At 38.3% G+C, this 24,684-nt stretch overlaps 1 protein-coding gene and 1 pseudogene across 1 annotated transcript in view; both read right to left on the bottom strand.

The window, feature by feature from the left end:
• The window catches only part of LOC141544830 (putative tetratricopeptide repeat protein 41), an 81,632-nt gene that overhangs the window by 48,907 nt on the left and 8,041 nt on the right, over positions 1 to 24,684 (bottom strand). Inside the window, 3 exon segments of the mRNA XM_074271423.1 lie at positions 7,123 to 7,303; positions 9,905 to 10,881; positions 17,943 to 18,013. Of these exon segments, the coding sequence (XP_074127524.1) occupies positions 7,123 to 7,303; positions 9,905 to 10,691 (968 nt within the window). The 5' untranslated portion in view covers positions 10,692 to 10,881; positions 17,943 to 18,013.
• LOC141542728 (L-lactate dehydrogenase A chain pseudogene) lies at positions 3,255 to 5,052 on the bottom strand (annotated as a pseudogene).

Below are 24,684 nucleotides of genomic sequence, written 5' to 3' on the forward strand. Positions count from 1 at the left end.
GTTAGGACAACAACTAAAATAGTAGTAAAGTTAAGAATTTTCATTCCAAAATAACTTGGAATATCAGTAGGAAAATGGAAAAATTATCAAGCCCTCTGCGGTCTCCTACTTCAAGGTTAAAAGTGAATTGTGTTGCTTTAGAGAAGTGGGGTAATATTAAGCCAGAGCGTTTAGGTTCCAGAAGAATGTTTATTTTCTCCTGACTGACAACCAACATGGTATGACTCAGTGCCAAGCATTGTTTCAAAATTATAAAGCAAACAATTAAGCTATGGACATATAGGTTAGTATTTTAGGAAAGATGTGTCATGGCAGGGTCTGTTTGACTATTTCACTTTATATAATTATGTTGGGTGAACAGTAAGAATTCAATGTGTGGTTCCTGAAATTATGTAAAGTTCTCACCACCGTTAATAACTGCCTTTAAAAAAAAAAAAGTCTAGGGGCAGCTATGTGGAGCAGTGGATAGAGCACCAGCCCTGAAGTCAGGAATAGCTGAGTTTAAATCAGCTATTATATAATATATATATTATTATATATATTATATTATTATTAATATATATATATATTATATTATATTAATATATATAATTAATATATATTATATAAATATATAATAATATATATAATTAATATATATATAAATATAATTAATATATATTATATTAATATATATTATTATATATATAACATATATTATTTATATATATATTATATTATATTATTATATAATATAGCTATTATATAATATTATATAATCTGAGAGAGAGAGAGAGAGAGAGAGAGAGAGAGAGAGAGAGAGAGAGAGAGAGAGAGAGAGAGAGAAAAGAAAAAAGTTTAGGGGTAGTGGAGATTTTGACCGCTAGTGCGAGGCAAATAGCTGCCTCACAAGCTGAAAAAACTAAAATAATTAAGGGGGTTACAGATATTGAGAATATATGGAAGCAGGTAATTAAAAGGGTTATAAGGATAAAAAGGGACAACATTTTTAAAAACATGAATTAGGGCATTAAAAGAAAGCTTCCATGTTATATTGCTATGACATGCTCATGAAAAGGACAGCTAGTTCCCAATTAGAGTCATTATTAAAACCCATATTTAAATAACTATAACTTCAAGTAGTTCTAATTTGTATATATGTAACCAATTTATTGGGTTCCTTAAACACAATAATCAGGGTATTTAGCTATGGACCCTCTTTTGATGGTCTCATAATCCACAAAGGTACCGATCACTTAGGACAAGAGGTGCGATATGGGACTGGACCATCACCACCAGAGAAGGATCTATTTGAAATTTAAATGGACTTCATAAAATAACTGAAGGCCAAAGCAGTGGTAGGACACTTCTATACTTACGGAAGAGATCCTTCTATGAAAAGTCCCCATTTGAGATGATAACACAACAGCTTCTGATCCTCTGACTCTCAGTTTTCCCGTCAGCAAAATGAGGAAATTAGACTAGATCACCTCCAAGGTCTTTCCAGCTCTAAGTCTATGATTTTATGTATCTTTGTTAGTAAGAATGAGTAAAGAACACTTCCTGTCCTCTCACTCTGGAACCAAGATCACTAGGCTTCTGAGCAACGAGAATGGACAGGAGGACATGTCAGAGACAGGAGAAGTTGAGTGAATTGCTGTGGCCAGAATACTGGATAGCTGTATAAAATAAGAAATAATAATCTACTTCTACAACAATCCCAAAACAGATGAGGGCAAAAGATGAAACAGCCACTCAATCTAGTCAAATGAAATAATAACTGAAAGCATCATCAAAGAGGGATATTTCAAAATGGAAATTGCCAAGGCCATGATGACTATGCAGCATCCTTATAATAAAGGCCCAGACCCAGAGATGATGTGATAGTGCAACTGCTGCATTTTATACACAGTGTATTTTAAACACTGTATTAGTTCCTACTAAGGAACTGGGACCCCCAGAAGGAGAGATCTTAACCAAGATTAGTAAATATTAAATTGCCTTTCAGGACAGAGCAGGAAGAATGAGATCCACCAATTCATTGAAGAAATTGAAGAAATATATAAAAGGTGGAAGGTTTAAGGCCTACAAATATTGCTTTGGACTGCAAGCCTTTGAGGCATCCCAAATGAAGAGCGGGACATCACAGAATTCTAATCTGGCCAACACCAGGGACAAATGACTCTCTCCCTCTCCCTCTCCCTCTCCCTCTCCTCCCTCTCCCTCTCCCTCTCCCTCTCCCTCTCCTCCCTCTCCCTCTCCTCCCTCTCCCTCTCCCTCTCCTCCCTCTCCCTCTCCCTCTCCCTCTCCCTCTCCCTCTCCCTCTCCCTCTCCCTCTCCCTCTCCCTCTCCCCAAAGCTTCATCCCCTAGGAAAAGAATGAAATGTCCTACAGATTCTGGCCTACAAAAACAAGTAGATTCTCAACCCTGCCCTCTGTATGATCCCTGGAGTGTTCAGAACTGCTTGCTCCTGGACATGATGACCACAGCTTTTCTTTCTGGGACTCTCTCCAATAGAACTCAGGATCACAGACTCGAAGAATTTAAATGACTCATACACTATCACACAGCTAGGGAACCCTCAAATTTAGCCCACTGACTGGGTATGGCACAAAGCAAAATTAACCCCTTCATTTTCAGTCTGAAACTAATTTAAATTGTCCCAATTTTAAACTAGTATATAGATTATAGCAAAGGCAACTACAAGACACTTTATTTATTGGTAAATGAAAATCAGCTTCTTACCAAAACTCAACCTAGGGCTGGTCTTTTACAATTTTGTTAACTAGTAGCAGATAACTACTTTGTCAAATTAATGGTAAACTAGTAGATTTGTGTCATTTTTTAAATTTTCAATTTATTTATTTGTTTTGCAAGACAGGGTTAAATGGCTTGCCCAAGGAGCTAATAAATATCAAGTAGTCTGAGGTTGGATTTGAACTCAGATCCTCCTGGCTCCAGGGCTAGTGCTCTATTCACTGTACCACCTAGTTATCCTTTGTCAATTATTTTTTAACCTAGAATTCCTTTATATTTTAAATTTTTTTCTTACAAGAGATTAAATGTAGACTAATAGGCTAAAGAGTATTGTTCTGGATTTTTTAGGGGGAGGGAGGGAGGGAGGGAGGGAGGGAGGGAGGGAGAGAGAGAGAGAGAGAGAGAGAGAGAGAGAGAGAGAGAGAGAGAGAGAGAGAGAGAGAGGGAGGGAGGGAGGGAGGAGAGGAGAGGATGGCGATCTTTTTTGTTTAATATATCATTTATTTATTCATGATTTTTTAACTAGTTATTGTTGATTCAGTTTTGAAGTTATTATGATATGAGGAATTGTTGCATCATTGTCCACATATTGATCTTTTGATACAATGTGAAAATGTATAACTATTGAAGTATACCTACACACGCACACACATAAAATCATGTCTTCCGGAAAGGTGATACAAAGGGTCAATCTATGGAACCCTAATGAAGGGGAGCCTAAAGGTAATCAATGCATCAACAAAACATTACTATATGGTGTCTTGTGACAAGGGACCAAAAGTTGTCTTCAGAATCTATGGGAACACCTACAGGGCATATACTTGTGGGGTGTTGTTTCTGTTTTATAGCAACTGCTTCAAGACTGTACAAGTCACATCCAGCATCACTTCGCAACAGGTATAACAAGTAGTAGTTACACTGTACTGTTCCCCATTTCTAACTTTGGGAAGAAACTAGAGTGTGTTTTATAGCTTTTATATTTCTGGTGCTGAATCACTAATCAAAGGAAGGATTTGACCTAATTGAAATGCACATTATATAAAATCTCGTAACCACTGTCATATTCTTTAGACAGTAAAATAGCAGCACATTAAAAGACTTTAAAATGGACCTTCTTCTAGATTCCCTAGAGTATTGGTAATCTTTTTTAAACAAACCTTCTCCTGAGGATTCAGTTTTATTTTCATTTGAAACGTCATGCTGCCTCAAGGAAGACACCATTTACATATGTGTGTATATATACACATATGCAATTTCTCCCAGTTACATGTTAAAACAATTTTTAATATTTGTAGATCTTTTAAATTTTGAATTCCACATTTTATCCCTCCTTCTGTCCTTCCCCTCCTCCTGCTTCTCCTCCAGATAGCAAGCAATCAAATATAAATTATACATGTACAATTATGTAAAACCTTGCCATACTGTTCATTTTGTATAAAAAGACTCAAATAAAAGAAAAAAATGAAAGAAAGTGAGAAATAATCATGGTGAAAATTGGATTTGCTCTCCTAAGACTTTCTGCCAGATCTGCCCCAGACAAGCCAATGGCCCTTCAGCTTGATCACCTCATAAGTACTTTCAACAACCTATTTATGAGCATCTTTCCAATCCTTTAATCAGCACCAGTTCCTATAGCAGTCAAAACAAGGGCAACATTCACACTGCTCCACACAGGAACACCGGGGTCTCCATGACAACTTTAAGAATGGACACTGAGTGAGTCTCTCCTCCATTAGGTAATGTAAAGGGGCAGAATCCAAGCTGCATAAAGTCAGTATTTTTGAGTTGGAAGATGCCATCTGCCAGTCTAATTAAATGCCACCTCCTCGTGTCCAATAACACAGTTTTAAGTAAAGTCACTTAGCTTCCAGGACACATATGTCAAAATATCCACTGGATTTGAAACAATAAGCAGCCTGCAACTAGAGCTGTACTTAACAATACTGGGAATGATGAATTTAAAAATATTCACATTGCACTGCACCATGTTAAGATAACTTTCTCCCTCCTGCTAACATGTCCCCAGCCATAACAACAATCAGCTTTGATTCTACAGCCACACTATAGTCTTCAACAGAGACAATTTTTGGTGTGCTGAAGAAAAGGCCGCCATGTTGGAGATCCATTATCTCTCCTTTTAGTTTGTATTTTATAACATCACTGAGAGCAAGTTCACCAACCAAATCCTTCATTAAGATATTAATGACACAAGTCACACCAATGGTACCAACCCTAGCAACAGTGATCTTATTATGGGGAACCTAGTGTTCCTTTTGGACATTTACAGTCAGGTGATCCTTAACAGTAGTTTCCATTTGGAGGAAAATCTGAGAGCTGGAACATTATTGATCAGGTTTGAAGGATTTCTGAGTTAAATCTTAGATTGCTGCTTCTAGACTAGTGCCTAAACATTCGTTATTTTTTTTTAAATTTTGAGTCCTGACTTTTCTCCTTCCCTCCCAGCCATCCCCAACTCATTGTGAAGGCAAGAAATGTGACAGCAAGTATCCATGAAATTTTGCAAAATATATTTCCTTATTAGCCATATTGCAAAAAAAAAAAAAAAAGAAAAAAAAGCAATAATAATAAAGTTATATATACATATATATATATATATATATATATATATAAAATTCAATCTGTAATCAGTTCTCTATTTGGAAGTGGACATTTTTCATCATGCTTCATTTGGAATTGTTTTAGTTCACTGTCTTGCACAGAGTAACTATGTCTTTCAGAGTTAATCATGCTTACAGCATGCTGTTACTGTGCACAATGTTCTCCTAGTTCTGTTCACTTAACTTTATATCAATTCATGTGGGATTTTCCTGGTTTTTCTGCAACCAATCCTTTCATCATTTTTTACAGCACAATAGTATTGCCTAACAATCATATAGTACAACTTGTTTAGCCATTCCCCAATTAATTTCCAATTCATTACCAATACAAAAAGAGCTACTATAAACATTTTTGTGCATATAGGCCCTTTTCCTTTTTATTTGTTATCACTTAGGGAATACAGACCTAGTAGAGGTATTATTGGGTCTTTTGCTTCTCTTTTTATCCCCAGCACTTATCACAGGGCCTGTATGCAGTAGGTACTTAATAAATGCTTACTGACTGGACAGGGAATAGACCTTGAAGCCACAAAGATCTTGGTTCAAGTCTTGTGTCTTGACAATTACTGGCTCTGTAACTCAATCAAATTATGTAAGTGTTTCAAGGCTCCACGAAATGACCTAAGATTCCCAAGTGGTAGAGAAGGTAGTGACTAGCATCAGTAGCAAAAGTTCATTCAGCGGGGAATTCCCTATAACAGGGAACTCACGGAGCAAGTTCCATCCCTATCCCTGTGACTCTCTCTCTGATAGAAAACCCCCTAGGGGGCAGCTAGGTGGCACAGTGGATAGAGCACCAGCCCTGAATTCAAGAGGACCCAAGTTCAAATCTGATCTCAGAAACTTAACACGTCCTAGCTGTGTGACCCTGAACAAGTCACTTAACCCCAGCCTCAGGGAAAAAAGAAAAGAAAACATCCTCATGTGAAAACTCCCTCTGCCAAGTCATACAGAGAAGTACTTTATCTCATCAGATCATGGGAAATCAATGCTATTATTATCCCCATTTTACAGCTGAGGGAATTGAGGCAGACAGAGGCTAAGGGACTTGCCCAATTAGTGTGTGTCAGAGGCAAGATTTGAATCCCAGTGTTTGTGATTCCAAGTTTGGGGTTCTATCCACCATGGCACCACCTCTTAGCTGCCAATTCATCTCAGACTTTTGGATTATAGTCTGGGTTTGCCAGCAGTCATTTAGCCAGGATGCATCTGATGTGGAAATTATAATGCCCAAATTTATTTCTTCTACTTTCTGAATCTCAGGATCACACAGAATCAAGAAATCCAGAGCTGGAATGGACCTCAAGGTCATTTTGTCCAACTCTTAAATCTTACAGATTTGGAAATTGAAATCCAAATATTCATTCACTGGGAATTTAGTAAAGATCTCTTCCATATATACCATTGTAAGAGGTGCTTTGAAAGATATAAATCTAAATATAAATAAACAAATGGATAGGGAAACTATAGATAAATAAAGCTAAGAGACAAGTCCCTGCTCAAAAGGAGCTTCCAATCTTCTTAGAGAGATGGAAATTGACAAATGGGGGAAAATTGGGAAATGTGTACAAATGAAAGATTAGGACCCTGAAGGACCATGGAAATGAAAAGGCTTGTTGGATCCAGGTGGTAAGCCCTGAGCCAGCTTCTGAAGGAAGGAACTGAAAAAATGGTATTTCCATTCCAAATCCAAGCAAATGCCATTTCCCAAAGTGTGACTACCCAAACCCAACCAAAAGCCACACCTGTTAACATTTCACTGATTACCTGAGGATAGATTCCAGAGATCCACCAGATTCCTCTTTGCCTGTCTCATTTTGAGGATCCTTCATCACGAATTTTTCCAAAGCATCAAATACTTGTTTCGATTCTTTGGACAACACAAATATCTTCCGGCACTTCGCAGCAAAAGCTTCATGATAAGAACGTTCAAAATTATGCTCAGAGTCTTGAGAGACAAAAAAAGATTTCTGTTAACATCTGATACTAGAAAAGTTCAGTTATCAGCTATGTGTAGTTCATATCAGCTTCCCCATACAGGTGCTTGCTCCTCAGAGTCAAACTTATATACTGGTAACTCTATAGTACCTATCGTGCCAGCCTCAATGGAGATTGAACAAACAAGCTTTTTTTTAATTCCCTCAGTGCGTGCTTACTTGGATATCTAAATTTTTCCATGACCTCAAATTGAAAAGGAAAAAAAGCTGACAGCTGACCTTGGTGTATTCTTTCACCATTTCAAATAAAATATTTTGAAAAAACCAAAATGAATTTCTAAGCAAAATACAAGCAATGCATAAAACCTAAATGAAATGAGATTTAAATGAAAATAAAAAACAGTTTGGAAAACAAAGGACAAAATATTACTTCCCAGAAAAAGGAGCACTAGTGAGGCTGTACAGGCAGGTCATTCTATGACAAGGCCGTTTCCCTTTCTGGATGTCTGTTCCTTCATGTGTGAAATTAAAAAACTGGACAAAGTGGTTTTTAAGGTAGCTTTTAGTTCTAAAAATCTGTCATGCTCAATTCAGTTTAAAAAGGACTCAACATGCATTAATTTAGGAGTCATCTATCTATCCCCTGGCTTTCAGTTAACTGTCTTTTGTCTATATGACAAAATAATGGATATCATGGTGATGAGATCAGGGAGGCAATACCTAGTTCAAAATAAAATAAACATGTGATATTCCCAATGGCCATTCTCTTTGGCAAAAGGCAGGTTTGTTTAGGGGAAGAAATTACAGACAAAAATCAATGGTCATATATGAAATAATTGTTGGGAAAGCATAGAGTTAGGCTAACCAAAGTTAGCTAGAGTAAAGAGAAAGCGCCATTAGAAGGAAGGCACTAGGAGGAAGAGAGAGAGTAACTCATAGTGGGCTTAGTCCTGAAGAGAACTTAGCAAAAATCTTCATCATTCAAATTAAGTGGATCTTTTATAGGGGAAATACAACCTTGGGGTTTCTCAGGACAACCAGGGAAGGTGGGAACTGGAAAAGATCAAGCCAGATGGAATGCACCAAGGTTGGTTAAAGATGTCTTAGGTTTGAGGGATAGGCAAACCCTCACAAACCCTCTATATAAACAAGGTAATCTGGCTATTGGTTATATCTGGTAACAGCCTGATGCGCTCCTTCCTGTCTGGAAGAGAGTTCACATCAGTGGCAGGGGGACAGAGAGGTGTCTTGGAGTAAGGACCAAACACTCAGGTGCTCTCCCAATACAGCACGGACTACAACCTGCTTATGACTTAGGATCAGGATCCTAGGGAGTGGCCCGAGTCACACAACATGTCACACACCCATAGGGAGCAAAGCCCTTCTATAGCCTCACATTACTACATGACAACCCTAAGAAATAGGTCATGCAGGCTTTAGGGGACTGGGATTTCTTTGGTTTGGCATAAGGAGAATCCCTCTCCCAACACAGACTATCTCTTCTCTGTCATTTCCAACCTCAGAAAGTCACCTCAAGTAGTGGGGTCAAATTCAGAGCACATTGACCCAGAAAATCACATGATTTATGTCCTATTATACTTTTATTCATTTTGTTAAGCATTTCCCAATTATATGTGACTGCCTGAGGTAAAAGACAGTATATGCTAAAGGTAGGACTCAAACCCACATTTTCCTGTCTCACTCTTCATCCCTTATGACACTTTGCCTCTTAGGACAAGTATCATTATTACCATTTGATAAAAGAGCTGCGGCTCTGAGAGACCATTTGCCCAGTGTCATACCCAAGTCCTCATTCTAAATTCAGGACACAACCCACCAAATCATAATTCCTCAAGATTCTAATCCTTGCTCCTCCTCATTTCTGAGACCCAGCCTATCCACACTTTGGGAACCACTGCCGGTAGCTCATGGCACTCAAGACTCCATTTACTATCAAAATGGTGGTCAGGATCTAAAGTCCAATAGGAATAGCACGATGCTATTGGTATATTGTTTTAAACTAATTAATGTGGGCTTGCCTGTGCTATTTCACCTCACTTTTCCTCACTGACAAAATTGTTTCTCTGGGAAAATATATTCTGAGATTAAAAACAACTGATTTATAGATTACTGATATTGAGGTGTTATACTTGTATGCTTTTCAAGAATCCACTGATTAGAAACAGGCTAATCCTTTCTTAGTTGAGACTATCACCCGCTACAATCAAATTTGTACATGCATTCTTTCTATGTATGAATCAGGTTAACATCAGAGAAATGCCTCTCAAAAGAAAGGAGGTTTTGTCATGGTTCTTGTACTAATTTACACAGGGTCTGCTACAGAGTAGGCACTTAATAAGTGTTTATTGATTGACTGTTGACTTGGATCACTCCCTTCTGTTTTCCCAGAACCAATTAATTTATACTTTTGGCAGGAGCTCATTTTGACAAGACTAAGATCCACTTGTCATCAGAATACTATAATAACTACTTACCTTCAACTGCTAAGTGACACATGAATGTTAAAAGCCTACTGAAAAAGTAACTGTGGATGTTCTGATGACCCTCAGCTCCAAGCCCTGATTTTTTTTTTTTTTTTTTTTTTTACTAACCTACATTGTCTGGCAGAACTGCAGCAGGGTAAAGTTTTTCTATCACAGTTGACCAGTCTTTGAAAACCAACTCGCCTAGCTCATGCAGATCTCTGTAAAACCTGACTGGCAGCCCTTTGCTAATGATCTTGGCTTTGAGCTCGCCAATGCGCCGTTTTTCATACTCCTTCTGCCGGGATTGTGGACAGGTAACCTTTCCCTTTTCCTGTTCTAATGCTTTCAGTAGCATGGCACCAGTCCGAAAATAGTAATACTGAAACTGGGAATCGTTTATAAAGGCTGCTTGGATCACTTCCAGCTCTGTGAAGCTGCAGGTGAAATTCTCCAAGACCCAAGGGTAGCCATTGTGGGCTGCAACGTAGAGATTCTTTTCTACCTTGGAGAGCCCCGGCAGATCAGGGGTCCCAGTGGTTACAAAATTTGCATCCTCCCGTAGGAATTCTCCATAGGTCTGGCCCAGCATGCAAAGGAAAAAAGGGAACGAGCTATTGATGTAATCGAGGCAAAGCTTCAGCTGCTGGGATTGCATGCCGCAGTACTGTCTACGAAAGTTAGGGCAGAGAGGGTCATGAGCCTCAGATGCTGGCCACCTCAGGTCAATAGCCTTGAAATAAGTCCCCCGGGAATTGCAGATTTCATTAAGCTGGGGGAAGATGTTGTTTGCCAAGAAATCTCTTTCTTCTTGAAAGTCCTTTATAGTGGAACACACATAAGGCCGGATAGGTAGCTGAGGCTTTAAGACAGGCTGCGGAGTCTTCTCCATGATTTCAATTGGCTTCTGAAACATTTCATGTGGCTCAAGAATTCACAAAGTTGTACTCAGATTGATTACAAGGTGACTTGGATCTTAGCTGTCAATGCTTCTGAGATGCCCACTTAATAACATTTAGAGCCAGCAAACTTAAGCTTCTTCCCCAATAAAATTCATTTCTTACTTAGCAACTTATATTCAATAGAGAGGTCAGAGTTGAAATAATCTAATGGAAGAAAAAAATGTTCATTTTAAAAATTAACAGGCATGTATGTTTTTTTTTTTTCTGTTCTTAGAAAAGATTTGGGGCAGCTAGGTGGCAGGTGAATAGAGAACCAGCCCTGAAGTCAGGAGGGTCTGAATTTAAATTTGACTTCAGATACTTAAGACTTCCTAGCTGTGTGATCCTAGGCTACTCACTTAACCCCAATTGCCTCAGGAAGGAAAGGAAGGATGGAAAAGATGGAAAGGAGGGGAAGAAAAGGAAGGAAGGGAAGGAAGGAAGGGAAGAAGGAAGGAAGGAAGGAAGGAAGGAAGGAAGGAAGGAAGGAAGGAAGGAAGGAAGGAAGGAAGGAAGGAAGGAAGGAAGGAAGGAAGGAAGGAAGGAAGGAAGGAAGGAAGGAAGGAAGGAAGGAAGGAAGGGAGGGAGGGAGGGAGGGAGGGAGGGAGGGAGGGAGGGAGGGAGGGAGGGAGGGAGGGAGGGAGGGAGGGAGGGAGGAAAGATTTGGCTGGGATAAGGAAATAATGAATATATAGGTATTCATCCCCTCTATCAATAACCTGTTTTATTCATACCATCCATTACATCTTACATCAACTCCTTCTGCCCACAGGAAAAACATGTAAAACTTAAAACTGCTCAGAGAACAGTCCAAAGGGGAACCAGAGAAGACAAAGTTGAAACTCATAGCTTTTAACACCCAAGACGAGAACAGCTGTGGGATGAAGTCCCTCAATGGGGATAAAAAAATAAATTTAAAAAATCATGGTTAGGGAAGAGATCGGGGAGGAAAGAAGGGAAAACCACAGACTGAAATAAAGGTTGAGGCTGAGAACACATCTGGTACCTGAGAGGAGTTAGACCATTGTAAAGTCGTGTTATCTATGACCACTCTATGTTTTCCCTAGTTTGTTGAAAATTCTCCCCATATGAGCCCCTAGAGAGTGTTTAACATCCATAGACAAAGGACATGCAAGTCTACACTGTTCTGAGACCAAAGGACTGGTTTGTGGTGTTTTCCTGTCTGTTCCCCATTACTACAAGTCAGTCAGTCCACAAGCATTTATTGAGTGCTTTGTTTGTTCTAGGAACTGGGCTTAGCCACTGGGGATACACAGAAGAGCAAAAATATGGCCCCTGTCATCTAATGGGGGCCCCCCTCAGGACGCACAAGGTCTAATCAGAATAGATTTGAGAGGGTAAGGTATTAGAAGCTGGGGTATCTGAGAAAGTCCTACAGAAAGTGGGCTCTGAGATGAGTCTTAAAGGAAATCAGGAAACAGAGGCAGAACATTCCAAGTATTAGGGCTTGTTGTGAGGAAGGAGCCACAAAGGCCAGCACAGTGGGTCACAGAGGAAGGGAGGAGACAGAAGGCAACAGGAAAGCAAGGATTCTCTCTGGCTTTCCTGTCTCAGAGCCAGGCAGCCACATCCCCCATCAGCATCGCCAGAAAATCTCTGAGAGTTTGGGGTGTCTTTTCTCTAATATTATGATTTGAATCCCCATTCTGATGTGTTAACACACACACACACACATATCATTATGTAATAGTTACTAGTAATTAATCCCCTAGTTCCATTCAACCAATTTGCATTAATTAACTTTTACAAAAGGATATTTATTTAAGAGATCTGTTAGCAGGGATAGAAATACAAACATTTCACTCCCAGCATTTTAGGGGCACAGCCTGTCTACTCTACCACCCCAGTTTCTGGAGACACAGCTTCTCCATAACATTAGTGCCACCAAGTTCTCATCCAAATGGGGCCCTCCCTACCAGATGAATTCTTCCCTCAGCTCCTGCAGGCCTAGCCTGGAAAGGTCACTCCTCTAAGCAGAGCTGTTTGTGGAGCTGGCCATGGACTTGACTGCCAGATTCCTAACCCCCCAGATTCCCATATGGTCCATTCTCCTGACCTTTCGAAATTCACAAAGTCAAAGATTCACAAATCTGCAGATAAATCTCCTTTATATTAAGAAAGGGAAAAGAGGACAAATTTCATTGCAAAGTACCAAGGCCCATTTTCAGACCTGAGGCTTCTCCCCTTTCACCTTGACCTTCACTGGACACTGCCTCGCAGGTATAAGTCAGGCAAAGAAACTGGATCCAGAGAGAATAAGGCCGGGCTGACACATCTTTCTGAAGGCACCGCCAGCTCCACTTCTGCAACCATGCCCCATCAAAGCTGCTAGTACTCACCACTGGTTAGTAGGCCAGACCCACTTATAGAAGGTCAAAGAAAGGTTCAGAGCCTCTGAGCCCCACCTGGCACATCATGATTCTCTCAGATCAGGGTTACCTGCCTCTTCCACCTTGAGAATTGCATTATGGGCATGAGCCAATCAGGTTCCAGCAAGAAGGGACCACATTGGGAGGACTTCAAATGCCAAGAAGGCGGCTTCTGTTCAACCCTGGATGTAAAAGGGAGCTTCTGGACATTGTATAAGATGGGTTAATAATCATTAGAGAAAGATAGAATGTCTATATTAACCTAGGTACCATGCATATTCCACTTATTTAGGCAACGTATTACCCAATGAAACTTGACAGCCATGTTCCATGTATCCAGAGGCCAAACACAATCATCTGGCACTAAGCTATGAACTTAGAAGTAAATTGGGAAAAAAAAAACAACAAACAAACCCAACAATCCAGGGGTGTGTTAGAGCTAAGATTGGCTTCCAAAAGTCAGTTGTTAAATTTTGTGAGAAAATGTCTATCTCAGAAATGGTACACACTACCAACTGGGATCAATGGACTCTTGTTGATTGTCTAGACTTAACACAGTGATGGAGAAAAGATTCATGATGCAGAGTTGACTTAAAAGTGTACTGTGGAACACTTTTTTTTTAAATAAGAGAGCCAGTTGTTAAAACATATATACCAACACGCTACTGCAAAGAGCCCTTACAAAATCCAAAAATGTTATTCATTAGGAAAGCATAGGGAACCATCCTCAAGTGCACCACTGGGCAACTGGGCCAGACAAAGAGAATTTTCCCACAGAGAGCTTTGTGTCCTGAAGCAAGCTGCACATGCAAACAGCAAGCTATGTCTGGAATGGAGATGGTTTTCTTTTTTTAAGCATCTGAGGCTAACTTTATTGAAAGGGAGTCTTTAAAGCAGGAATTTCTCCCTGTGTCATAAATATTTTAATACACAGAATGAAAATCCATAATGTTTTATTTAAATCTCAGAAGAACACAGCAGCTTCAACACTTATCATCCTTATGTAACCAAAGGCTGGGAGAAGCTTGCTCTCCTGCCTAATCAAAACCCATCTCTGACCTCTCCTACCCTCTTAATATATAGGAACAAAATTTGGTGCTTCTAAATTTCTGTATTCAAAAGCTAGGCATGAATTCTGCTCCAGTGCTTTTGGGTCCACCCTTTGATATCTCAGGTGATTATATTAAAAATAGTAAGCATGTTGCTGATGCCTAGCCTTTCTGGGCAGCAATTTGGAAAGAAAAGTGTCCACATCCTCTGTTTGATCCAGCCAACCCAAAAATGGACAGATACCCCCAAAGAAGTCAAAGGTAAAAGGAAGGTCCAATATATACCAAAATATTCACAGCAGACTTCTGCTAGCAAAGAAACAGAAACCAAGTGGGGACATATTGATTGGAGAATGGCTAAAAAACTAAAATATATAAATGTGTAATACAGGTATGCAAAGCAGTATCGCAGAGTGGGTAGAGAGTTAGTTAAAGACCCATGGCATATATGACCTGTGAGACCACAAACCAGTAAGTCCTTTAACTTCTCAGGGCCCCAAGCTGCTTGCTAAAATGGTAAACAGCTGCCCAACAAATTTGGGGACAAGACTGAGATAGTGGATTAGAGCAACCCAGCTGAACTCTGAAAACATTCCCCTACAAACAACTTTAAAATAACAGCTCACATGAAATTTTGGAACAGCAGAGTCCACAAAAGGTCAAGGTAAGACATTTTTCCAGTCTAAGACACAGGAGGGATCTGTAAGCCTGGAGTGGGCACAGGACTAGAACACAGCAGGAGCACCAGCAGGGGGTCTTGGAGGCAGCAGGAACTTCAGAAGCTCTCGGCCCAGAGACAATAACGGGCGTGGACAGAAACTGGTCAGAAAGATTATAGAGGACCTTCTGCCATCACTGGGTGTAGCTGGTGCTGACTGGCAGCCTCACAGTCTATACCCACTTCTGGGTCCCAATTCAAGGGCACAGAGGAGCTCTTCTGGTCTTTCACAATTGAGCAGGTCACAGCTCTAAGTGAAGAGGAGCAAAAAGGTTTGAAGAGAAGCACTAGCACTTTCCGTGGCAATGTTCCCCTAGTGAACCTGGTCACAGTTACAGGGTAAAGGTACTTCCCTAGTAAAGACCAGAATACAAAGCAGGAGGGACAATGATTATACTCTCTTCCAGGATCACACCACCTTGGAAACATCAAAAATCTGCAGACCCTCCCAGAACTAGCTCTGAAAACAGAAGCACAAAAAAAAGCCCAAAGCTTGGAATACTATCCCAGGTGAACAGAGACCAACTTTAACATGAAATTCAAAGTCAAGAAATAGACTGGAAAATGAGTAAACAGCAACAACTAAAAAACTTAACCATAGAAAACTAATATAGTGGCAGGGAAAACCAAGACACAAACTCAGAAGACAAGAATGCAAAAACAGCTACAAGCAAACTTCAAAGAAAAATGCTAATTGGAGACAAGCCCAATAAGAATTTCTGGAAGAATTAAAGAGAGAGATAAAAAACAGGAGAAGAAAAATTAGGAAAAGAAATTAGTGATGCGAGAAAATTATTAGAAGTGAATTAATGGTTTAGCAAAGAGGCAGAAAAAATTCCCAAAAAAATAACACCTTTAAAAATACAATTGTCCTAATAGTAAAAGAGGCACAAAAATTCACTGAAAAAAGAACTCCTTAAAAAACAGAACTGACCAAATGGAAAAAGAGTAAGAAAAATCTCACTAAAGAAAATAATTCCTTAAAAATTAGAATTGGAAAAAAATTTTTTTTTTAAATTAGAATTGGCCAAATGGAGGCTAATGATTTCACGGGACATCAATATACAATAAAACAAAGTCAAAAGAATGAAAAACATAGAAGAAAATATGAAATATCTTACAGGAAAAACAACTGACCTGGAAAATAGATTTTTAAAAGATAAGTTTAAGAATTATTGGGCTCCCTGAAAGCCATGTCCAAAAATTATGTTTCAAGAAATTATCAAGAAAAAATGTTCCACTATCTTAGATTAGATTAGAGGGTAAAATAGAAATGAAAAGAATCCATTTGTCACCTCCTGAAAATGATCCCCTAATGAAAACTCCCAGAAATGTTACAGCCAAATTCTGGGGCTTCAAGGTCAAGAAGAAACTATTGCAAACAGCCAGAAACAAGCAACTCAAATATTGTAAAGCTACAATACATATCACACAAAACTTAGTGGCTTCCATGTTAAAGGACTGAGGGTTTGAAATATTACATTCCAGAAGACAAAGGAGTGAGGATTACAAACAAGAACATTTCAAAAGAAAAAAAAAATAAGACATTTAATAAAATAGAGGATTTTAAGTATTCCTAATTAAAAGACCCAAACTGAAAAGAAAATCTGACACTCAGACACAAGACTCAAGAGAAAAATAAAAAGATAAATCATAAGGGACTCAATAAGATTAAATTGCTCACATTTCTATATGGGATAATAGTTCATATAACTCCTAAGAACTTTATCATAAGTTAAAAGGAATTTACACAGAGAGAGGGCAAGGGTATGGAGATGATTTTGTAAGAATGAATTTTTTTTAAAGTGAAGAGGTGAGAAAGATGGGAAAAGGGGGAAAGGAGAGTTAGAAGAAGGAAATTTTTCTCACGTAAAACAGATGCACAAGGCAGTTTTTACAGTAAAGGGGAAACTGGGGGAATGGAAGACAATGCTTGACTCTCACATCACAATGGTTCAAAGATGAAAGAAAACATACATTACATACATATGCATACAGTATACACATACATATGTACACACTCTCTCACACACACAGAGTAGTATATAAAAATGTATCTTATCCCATAGGGAAATAGGAAAAAAGAGAAAGATTATGGGGAAGGAAGAGAGAGGGGTTATAAAAGGGAGAGCAGATTAAAGGAGGTTTTGGGGAGCAAAATAGATTTTTGAGAAGGAACAGGATAAAAAGAGAAGAATAAACAGAAGAAAATGGGATAGAGGGGAATACATAATTAGTATTCATAACAATGAATGTAAATGGGATGAGTTCACCCATAAAAGTGAATGCATTAGAAATCAGAAACAAGCTTGCTAAATGATCAAAAGTTTTCAGAAGAAGAAATTAAAGAGATCAAAGACAAAGGGAACAAAATTAATTATATCAAAATTTTTTGAGGTGGCAACGAAGTGGAAATCAAGGGAATGTTCATCAAGTTTTCAAAAGAAATGAATGTTAAAAGTAATTAAAAAAAAAAAAAGACTTATTGATAAAGGCTACTATCCCAATTGAAGCTGTCTACAGAATTGTAACTAGCAACTTTCAATAGCAGTGAAATGACAAGTGTTAACACTGGACCTTCTGTAAGGAAATGTTTGTTTCTTTTGACCATATATTCACAAATACACAAACTGATTTCTTATAAGACATGGAAGCATAATCCCCCCTCCTACGCCGCTTTGCATCACTTTAGTATTCCTGGAAGGAAGTTTATAGAAGTTCATAAGTTCATAATTTAGGTTGATCCTCATAGATCCCAGTCCCAGCTCCAAGTCCAAAATCCTTCTTGGATAGAAGTCCCTGGCACTCTGGCTTCTCTGAGTTCCCACAATGGCCTGGCTGGCTGCACCAACCTGCCTACAATGTTGTCATGGTTTAGACTCCCAGTACCATGAGGATGCCCTCCATCACCTAAAACTAGGGGGAACAAACAACATGGCACAGAAACAAACCCCCAGGCTTCCCTTCCCCTCTCACCGATTCAGTTCACATTGCCCAAAAAGAGCAGAAACAATGTCAAGAAATGTCAAGACTGAAGATCTCACCAGTTCTAAAGACTATCCTACTCACCGTAGCAGGAGATGCAGTCCACTCTACCTCAGACAAACTGGGCATGCCTATTCCAGCCCAAGGATACACAACTAAAACAAAAACCAAAGAAAAATTATGTAATGGAAAAATATCAGTCCCCCAAACATTAAGTGCCAAGTATTGTGGCTACACACTAAGGATACAAATAGGAGGTGCCCTCATGGAGGTGCAATATTTACTAAAATAAAATACAAAGTAAATACAATGGAGGTCTCTGTAAAAAGGAGACAGACCCATGAGAAAAAGCACAGAGGAACACGATGAAATGTTGCACCTAAAAAAAAGCAAAGCAGTAGAATTGTTGGACCTCAGGATGTGGAAAGGGGAGCAACATGCTTGTACGAAGTTGGAATGGTCCTACAGGACCCCACTGTGAAGGACTTTAAAAGCCAAGCAGAGAGTTTGAATTTTCTCCGACAGGAGTAGGGAAACACTAAGGCTTTCTGAGTAGAGGAGTGACACAATCAAGCCTGTGCTTTAGGAATATCATTTTATCAGCTGCTAAGAGAGAACTGAGACAGGGAGTCTAGTTAGGAAGTTATTGTAGAAGAGTCCATAAGGGAGGTAGTGACTATAAGCATAGAAAGTAGGTGATTGTAGTTGTTTGTCCTTCGTTCTCTAAGGGGAACATGACATCAGGGAGATGCCGTGACATGCAAGTGATTTGGACTGAAGTGAGGAAGGCAGGGCCTTGGTAACTGATTGGATGCAGAAGAGGAAGGAGTGAAGTATCCAAAAAGACTTGGAAAGGGTGAATCTGATTCAGTGATTGGAAAAGAGAAATAGGAAACGGGAAGAGAGGTGGGTTTGGAAAGAAAGACATGAAAAAATAAATATTTTCAACTTGTTGAGATATTTACAGAACTTCTAGATGTAGGACTGGCACTCAGGTGGGAGCTTGGAGCAAGAAGTATAGACAGGTATCATTGCCCTAGAGATGGGATTGAATACAGAGGAAGGCAGATTCAAGAGAACAGCAAAACTGTAAGACTGAGCAAGGAAAAGTATGGCTTTATCAAAAAGACTAAGTAAATAAGAAGAGAATGGAAGATGATCTCAGAGGGTTTTGCAATGTGGAGCAGGGGAGAAAAGTTCAAATCAAAAAGTCTCTTTTCTCAGTTTAAAAAAATTCCTAGACAGGAAAAGAAAATGATAAATGTTGAAGGGGATATGGGAAAACTAAGACACTAATACACTGCTGGTAGAGTTGTGAACTTAACCAGCCATTCTGGAGAATATGGAACTATGCACAAAGAGCTATCAAACTGTGTATACCTTTGATCCAGCAGTGTTTCTACTGGGGCTGTCCCAAAGAGATCATAAAAAAGGAAAATATGCTACACGTGTAAAAATGTTAGTAGCAGCTCTTATTGTAGTGGTAAGAATTAGAAACTGAGTGGATGCCCATCAGTTGAAGAATGGCTGAATAAATTATAGTGTGTGAATGTTATGGAATATTATTGTTCTATAAGAAATGACCAGCAGGATGATTTCAGAGAGACTTACGTGAACTTATGCTGAGTGAAGTGAATAGAACCAAGGGAACATTGGGCACAGCAGCAAGATGATTATGTGATGATCAATTGTGATGAACATGGTTCTTTTCAACAATGAGGTGATTCAGTCCAGTTCCAATAGACTTGTGATGGAGAGAGTCATCTATATCCAGAGAGAGGACTGTGGGAACTGAGTGTGGATATCAAATAGTATTTTCACTTTTTTTTTTTGTTTTTGTTTCCTCCCTTTTCTCTCATTTTTTCCTACTTGATAAGTGTAAAGGGCTGAAACTCTTAAAAGGTGTACTAGAATCAAACAACTGAGCACTTAAGGCTAATTACCTATTGGACAATAATTCTATTAGCATATGTTTGGAATTGCTCTTCTCACAATTAATGCTGGCTCTATGTTTGGGATTAAGAGAATTGTAGGTAAGGATTAGGGGATGGGGTGAGAGAGAGGAGAAAACTTCACTTGGTCTCCAGACCAAGAGAAGGGAGGTTGGTTTCGAGCTTGTGTCTGCCTCCTTCACTTCTCCCCCGAAGACCCAGGACTTTTACTTATCCTGACTCTGACTGTTCCTGAGGCCTCCAGGGAGCTAGCCCCAGACTTCAGAGATATAATTTTTCTTGTGTGGCATGATAAATATGGAAATATATTTAAAAGAATAGCACATGTTTAACTTATATTGGTGCTTAACAGGGAGAAGTGGGGAGAAGGGAGGGGAAAAAAATCTGGAACACAAAGTTTTGCAAGAGATAGTTAAAAACTATCTTTTCATGTATTTTGAAAATAAGCTATTTTTAAGAATTTAAATAATCTAGAAAAAGTCAAAAATAATCTAGAAAAAGTCAAAGTATCAAGGGAATTAATGAAAAGGAAATGGAAGGAAGGTAACCTAGCCATACCAGATCTCAAACTGTATCATAAGTCAGTAATCATCAAAATAATCTGGTTCTGGCTAAGAAGCAAAGAGATGGATCATGGCAAAGATTAAGAATATAAGACCCAGTAAGGGACCACAGTAATCTATTGTTTGATAATTGATTTGTATTGATTGTGGAGTCCCAAAAATTCCACCTTTTAGGACAAGAAATCACTCTCTGACAAAAACTTGTGTGAAAACAATTTCCTCAGTAAATTTAGGAGGAAAGACTCTATTGAGAAGGAAAGGAAGCTAGATGAAGTGGGAAGTTTGAAGACAGAAGTTTTGGAATAGCTGCATTAAGAGAATACATTAATATGCTTGAATTGGATAATGTCAATCTGCAGTGGATATAATGAACTCATCTACCAGGATTCTTTAGCATCAGAGAAGAAGTCAATGACAGGAATAATTGGAGATGTGTGGTTTTTTCAAAGCCCAAGCAGGGAGGACAAGGATACAAGGACTTGAGAATGGGATTGTATAGTAAGGACTGATAGACATGAGGAATGCAAAGAATCAGAAGATTTTCATGAAATGCAGAAGCACAAAACTGAGTTATTAGCTGTGGAATCCTGAGCAAGTCATTAAATTCACTCTCATTTTCATCAGCTGTAAGACAGTCACATTTATTGAGCACTTATAATGTGCCTGGTACTGTATTTGAGCTGAAAAGATAAAGGACGAAAAACTGGTTAATCACACTTGCCTCACAGGGGCTTTTGAGATTTAAACATGATCAAATAAAGTCATTTGCATACTTAAAATTCAATCAATTAATTAACTTTTGTTAAGGGCTGACTGTGTGTCAGGCCTTGTGTATTTCTAAAATGTAATCCCAAGGTGGTGTAGTGATTTCAAAAGGGGTGACACGCTATCCTGAAAAAAGGAAGTGAGCTAAAAATCAAGAGTCCTGGATATTAGTACTAACTTACTACTAACTCAGCCTTAACCTCTCTGAATTCTTTTCTGTTCAATAAGGTTGGACTTGATAAAAATCCTGTGATTTTATGATACAAATAACTTTAAAACTTTGTTGATTTTATTGCCTAAGATAAACCTAGTTCTGTCACATTAAAAATTCAATCTCCCCTTAGAGAAATTATCCAAGATGGCCTTTGTGCTTTATAAAGTGATAGAGGACTAGAATTCCCATCATACACATACATGAATTGTGAATTCAAGTTATACCTCATTGTCTCACCCTAAGGTCTGGTGAGGGAGAGAAAAAGGAAAGGATTTTGGACTTCACTTCCTTCTGAAAGAGGCAGGCCGAATTAAGGAAGCACTGTGTCTAGAAATGAAAATTGAGCCTTGAATGTGAATGACTCAAGAGTGCAAGACTTGAAAGAAGAAAGGAGGAGGAGGAAAGAAAGTAAAAATTTGATCTCTGGACCTTAGGATGAGACAATAAGGCATAATCAGGATCCATCCAAAAATCACTAATGCTCCTAATTTGAATACTGGACTGGATATCACCATATTACATACATGGGCCATCTGAGGTCACTTCTCCAAGGGGATATTACATTTTTAATGTGGAAAAGAATTAAGATTGTTTTATGTAATAAAATCGGTTAAAATGAAGTTATTCATAGGTTGCTATGCCTTTAAGACACTTAAGATTTGGCAAGTGTTCATTTTCCCTATTTGTTATTTTATTTCCCTCTATCTTTCCCCATAGCTTTAGTTGTAAATTCCCTTAAATAATTGTGAAAGGGTTTGTGTGATTTTCAGGGAGGAAGAAAGGTAATATGGAAAAATGAAAACAACTGATGTAATTGGGGTTAAAGGAAATGAGTCCAAATCCTAATTCAGCTACTTATTTACTAATATGACATAGCAAGTGTATAAAAAAAGACTAGTTGACTTTTTTTCTCTTAACAGTATTTTCTTTTTTAAAATTCATGTAAAGATAGTTTTCAACATTTACTTTCATAAGATTTTGAGTTCCAAATTTTTTTCTCCCTCTCTTAACTCCTCACTCCCAAGTCAGCAAGTAATATGATACAGGTTATGCATATACAATCATTTTTAGCATATTTCCATGTTAGTCATGTCCATGTTGGGAAAGAAAAATCAGAACAGAAAGGGAAAAACACAAGAAATTAAAAAACACAACAAAAAGGTTGCTTTGATCTGCATTCAGTCACCATAGTTCTCTGGATGCAGATGGCTTTTTCCATCCCAAGTCTATTTGGAAATGCCTTGGATCACTGCATTGCTGAAAAGAACCAAGTCTCTCATAGCTGATCATCACATAATCTTGCTGTTACTGTGTACAATGATCTCCTAGTTCTGCTCAGTTCACTCAGCATTAGTTCATGTAATAAACTAGATGACTTTTAAAGGTTTCTTCCAACTCTCAATCTGTTATATGGAAACACAGGAAAGAAAAGCTTCAGTCTTCTTCCTAAACAAAATTAATGTGTCTGAAAGCCAGATTAATGGGAAAGATGGTACAACAAGGAGCCCAGATGGGACTCGTCCCGAGGCTTATTATTTGAAGGAAAGTTAGGGTCATAAGGTACCAGAGAGCTGTGGCACCGCATTTAGATTTCATAGACCATCAGATTTGGATCAGACCTTAGAAAGCTTCCAATCCAACTTATACTTGAAATCAGAGTCCCCTCTATGTTGCAGGAAATATACTTCCCTTTGGACTTTGTCCAAGTCCCTAGATCTTTCCAGTCATCTTACAATTACATTGGAGAGCTTTTTTTTTTTTTTTTAATTTTTAAAGATTTATTCAATGACAACCCATTTTCCAATTAATAAATGGTCAAAGGACATGAATAGACAATTTTCAGATGAAAAAATTAAAGCCATTTCTAGTCATGAAAAAATGCTCTAAATCTCTATTGATCAGAGAAACACAAATTAAGACAATTCTTAGAATAATCAGTAGGATGATTTCAGAGAGGCCTAGAGAGACTTACATGAACTGATGCTGAATGAAGTGAGCAGAACCAGGAGATCACTGTACACAGCAACAAAAAGATTATATGATGATCAATTCTGATGGACATGGCTCTTTTCAACAATAAGATGATTCAGACCAGTTCCGATGATCTTGTGATGAAGAGAGCCACCTGCATCCAGAGAGAGTATGGGATTGAGTATGGATCACAACAAAGTATTTTCACTCTTTTGGTTGTTTGGTGACATTTTATTTTCTTTTTCACTTCTTTTCCTTTTTGATTTTTCTTATGCAGCAAAATAAATGTATAAATATGTATGCATATAGTGGATTTAACATATATTTTTTATCATGTTTAACATATATTGGATTACTTGTTATCTAGGGTAAAGGGTGAGAGAAGGGGAAGAAATTGGAACACAAAGTTTTGCAAGGGTTAACACTGAAAAATCATTCATGTATATCTTTTGAAAATTAAAAAGCTTTAATTTTTAAAAAAAAGGACAATTCTTAGGTACCACCTCTCAGATTGGCTAACACAAAAAAGTAATGATAAATGTTGGAAGGGATATGAGAAAACTGAGACACTAATACATTGTTGGTGGAGTTGTAAACTGATCCATTGTGGAGAGTATTTTGGAACTATGCTCAAATGGTTATCAAACTGTGCATACTCTTTAATCCAGCAGTGTCTCTACTAGACCTGTCCCAAAGATATCATAAAAAAGGGAAAAGGACACGCATGTGCAAAAACATTTGTAGCAGCCCTCTTGATAACAGCCAAACTGGAAACTGAGTGGATGCCCATTAGCTGGAGAATGGCTAAATAAACTGTGGTATATGAATGTTATGGAATATCATCATTCTGTAAGAAATGACCAGCAGGATGATTTCAGAGAGGCCTGGAGAGACTGACATGAATTGATGCTGAGTGAAGTGAGTAAAACCAACAGAACATTATACACAGCAACAGCAAGATTATATGATGATCAATTCTGACAGAAGTGATTCAAGCCAGTTTCAATGGTCTTGTGATAGAGAACTGTGGGAACTGAGTGTAGATCACAGCGTAGTATTTTTACTTTTTTGGTTGTTGTTTGCCTGCATTTTTTCTTTCTCATTTTTTCTTCTTTGTGACGTGGCTTTTCTTGTGCAGTAGATTAAATGTGAAAATTTTGCATGTATAGAATTGCACACCTAACATATGTTGGACTATTTGCCATGTAGGGGAGGAGGTAGAAGAGAGGGAAAAATTTGGAATATAAGCTTTTGCAAGGGTGAATGTTGAAAACTATGCATATATTCTGAAAATAAAAAAGCTTTATATAAAAAAAAAAGATTTATTCAATGATTTGTATGCCTTTTCTCACATACCATCC

Source organism: Sminthopsis crassicaudata, chromosome 5 (assembly GCF_048593235.1).
Source record: "Sminthopsis crassicaudata isolate SCR6 chromosome 5, ASM4859323v1, whole genome shotgun sequence".
Classification (NCBI taxonomy): domain Eukaryota; kingdom Metazoa; phylum Chordata; class Mammalia; order Dasyuromorphia; family Dasyuridae; genus Sminthopsis; species Sminthopsis crassicaudata.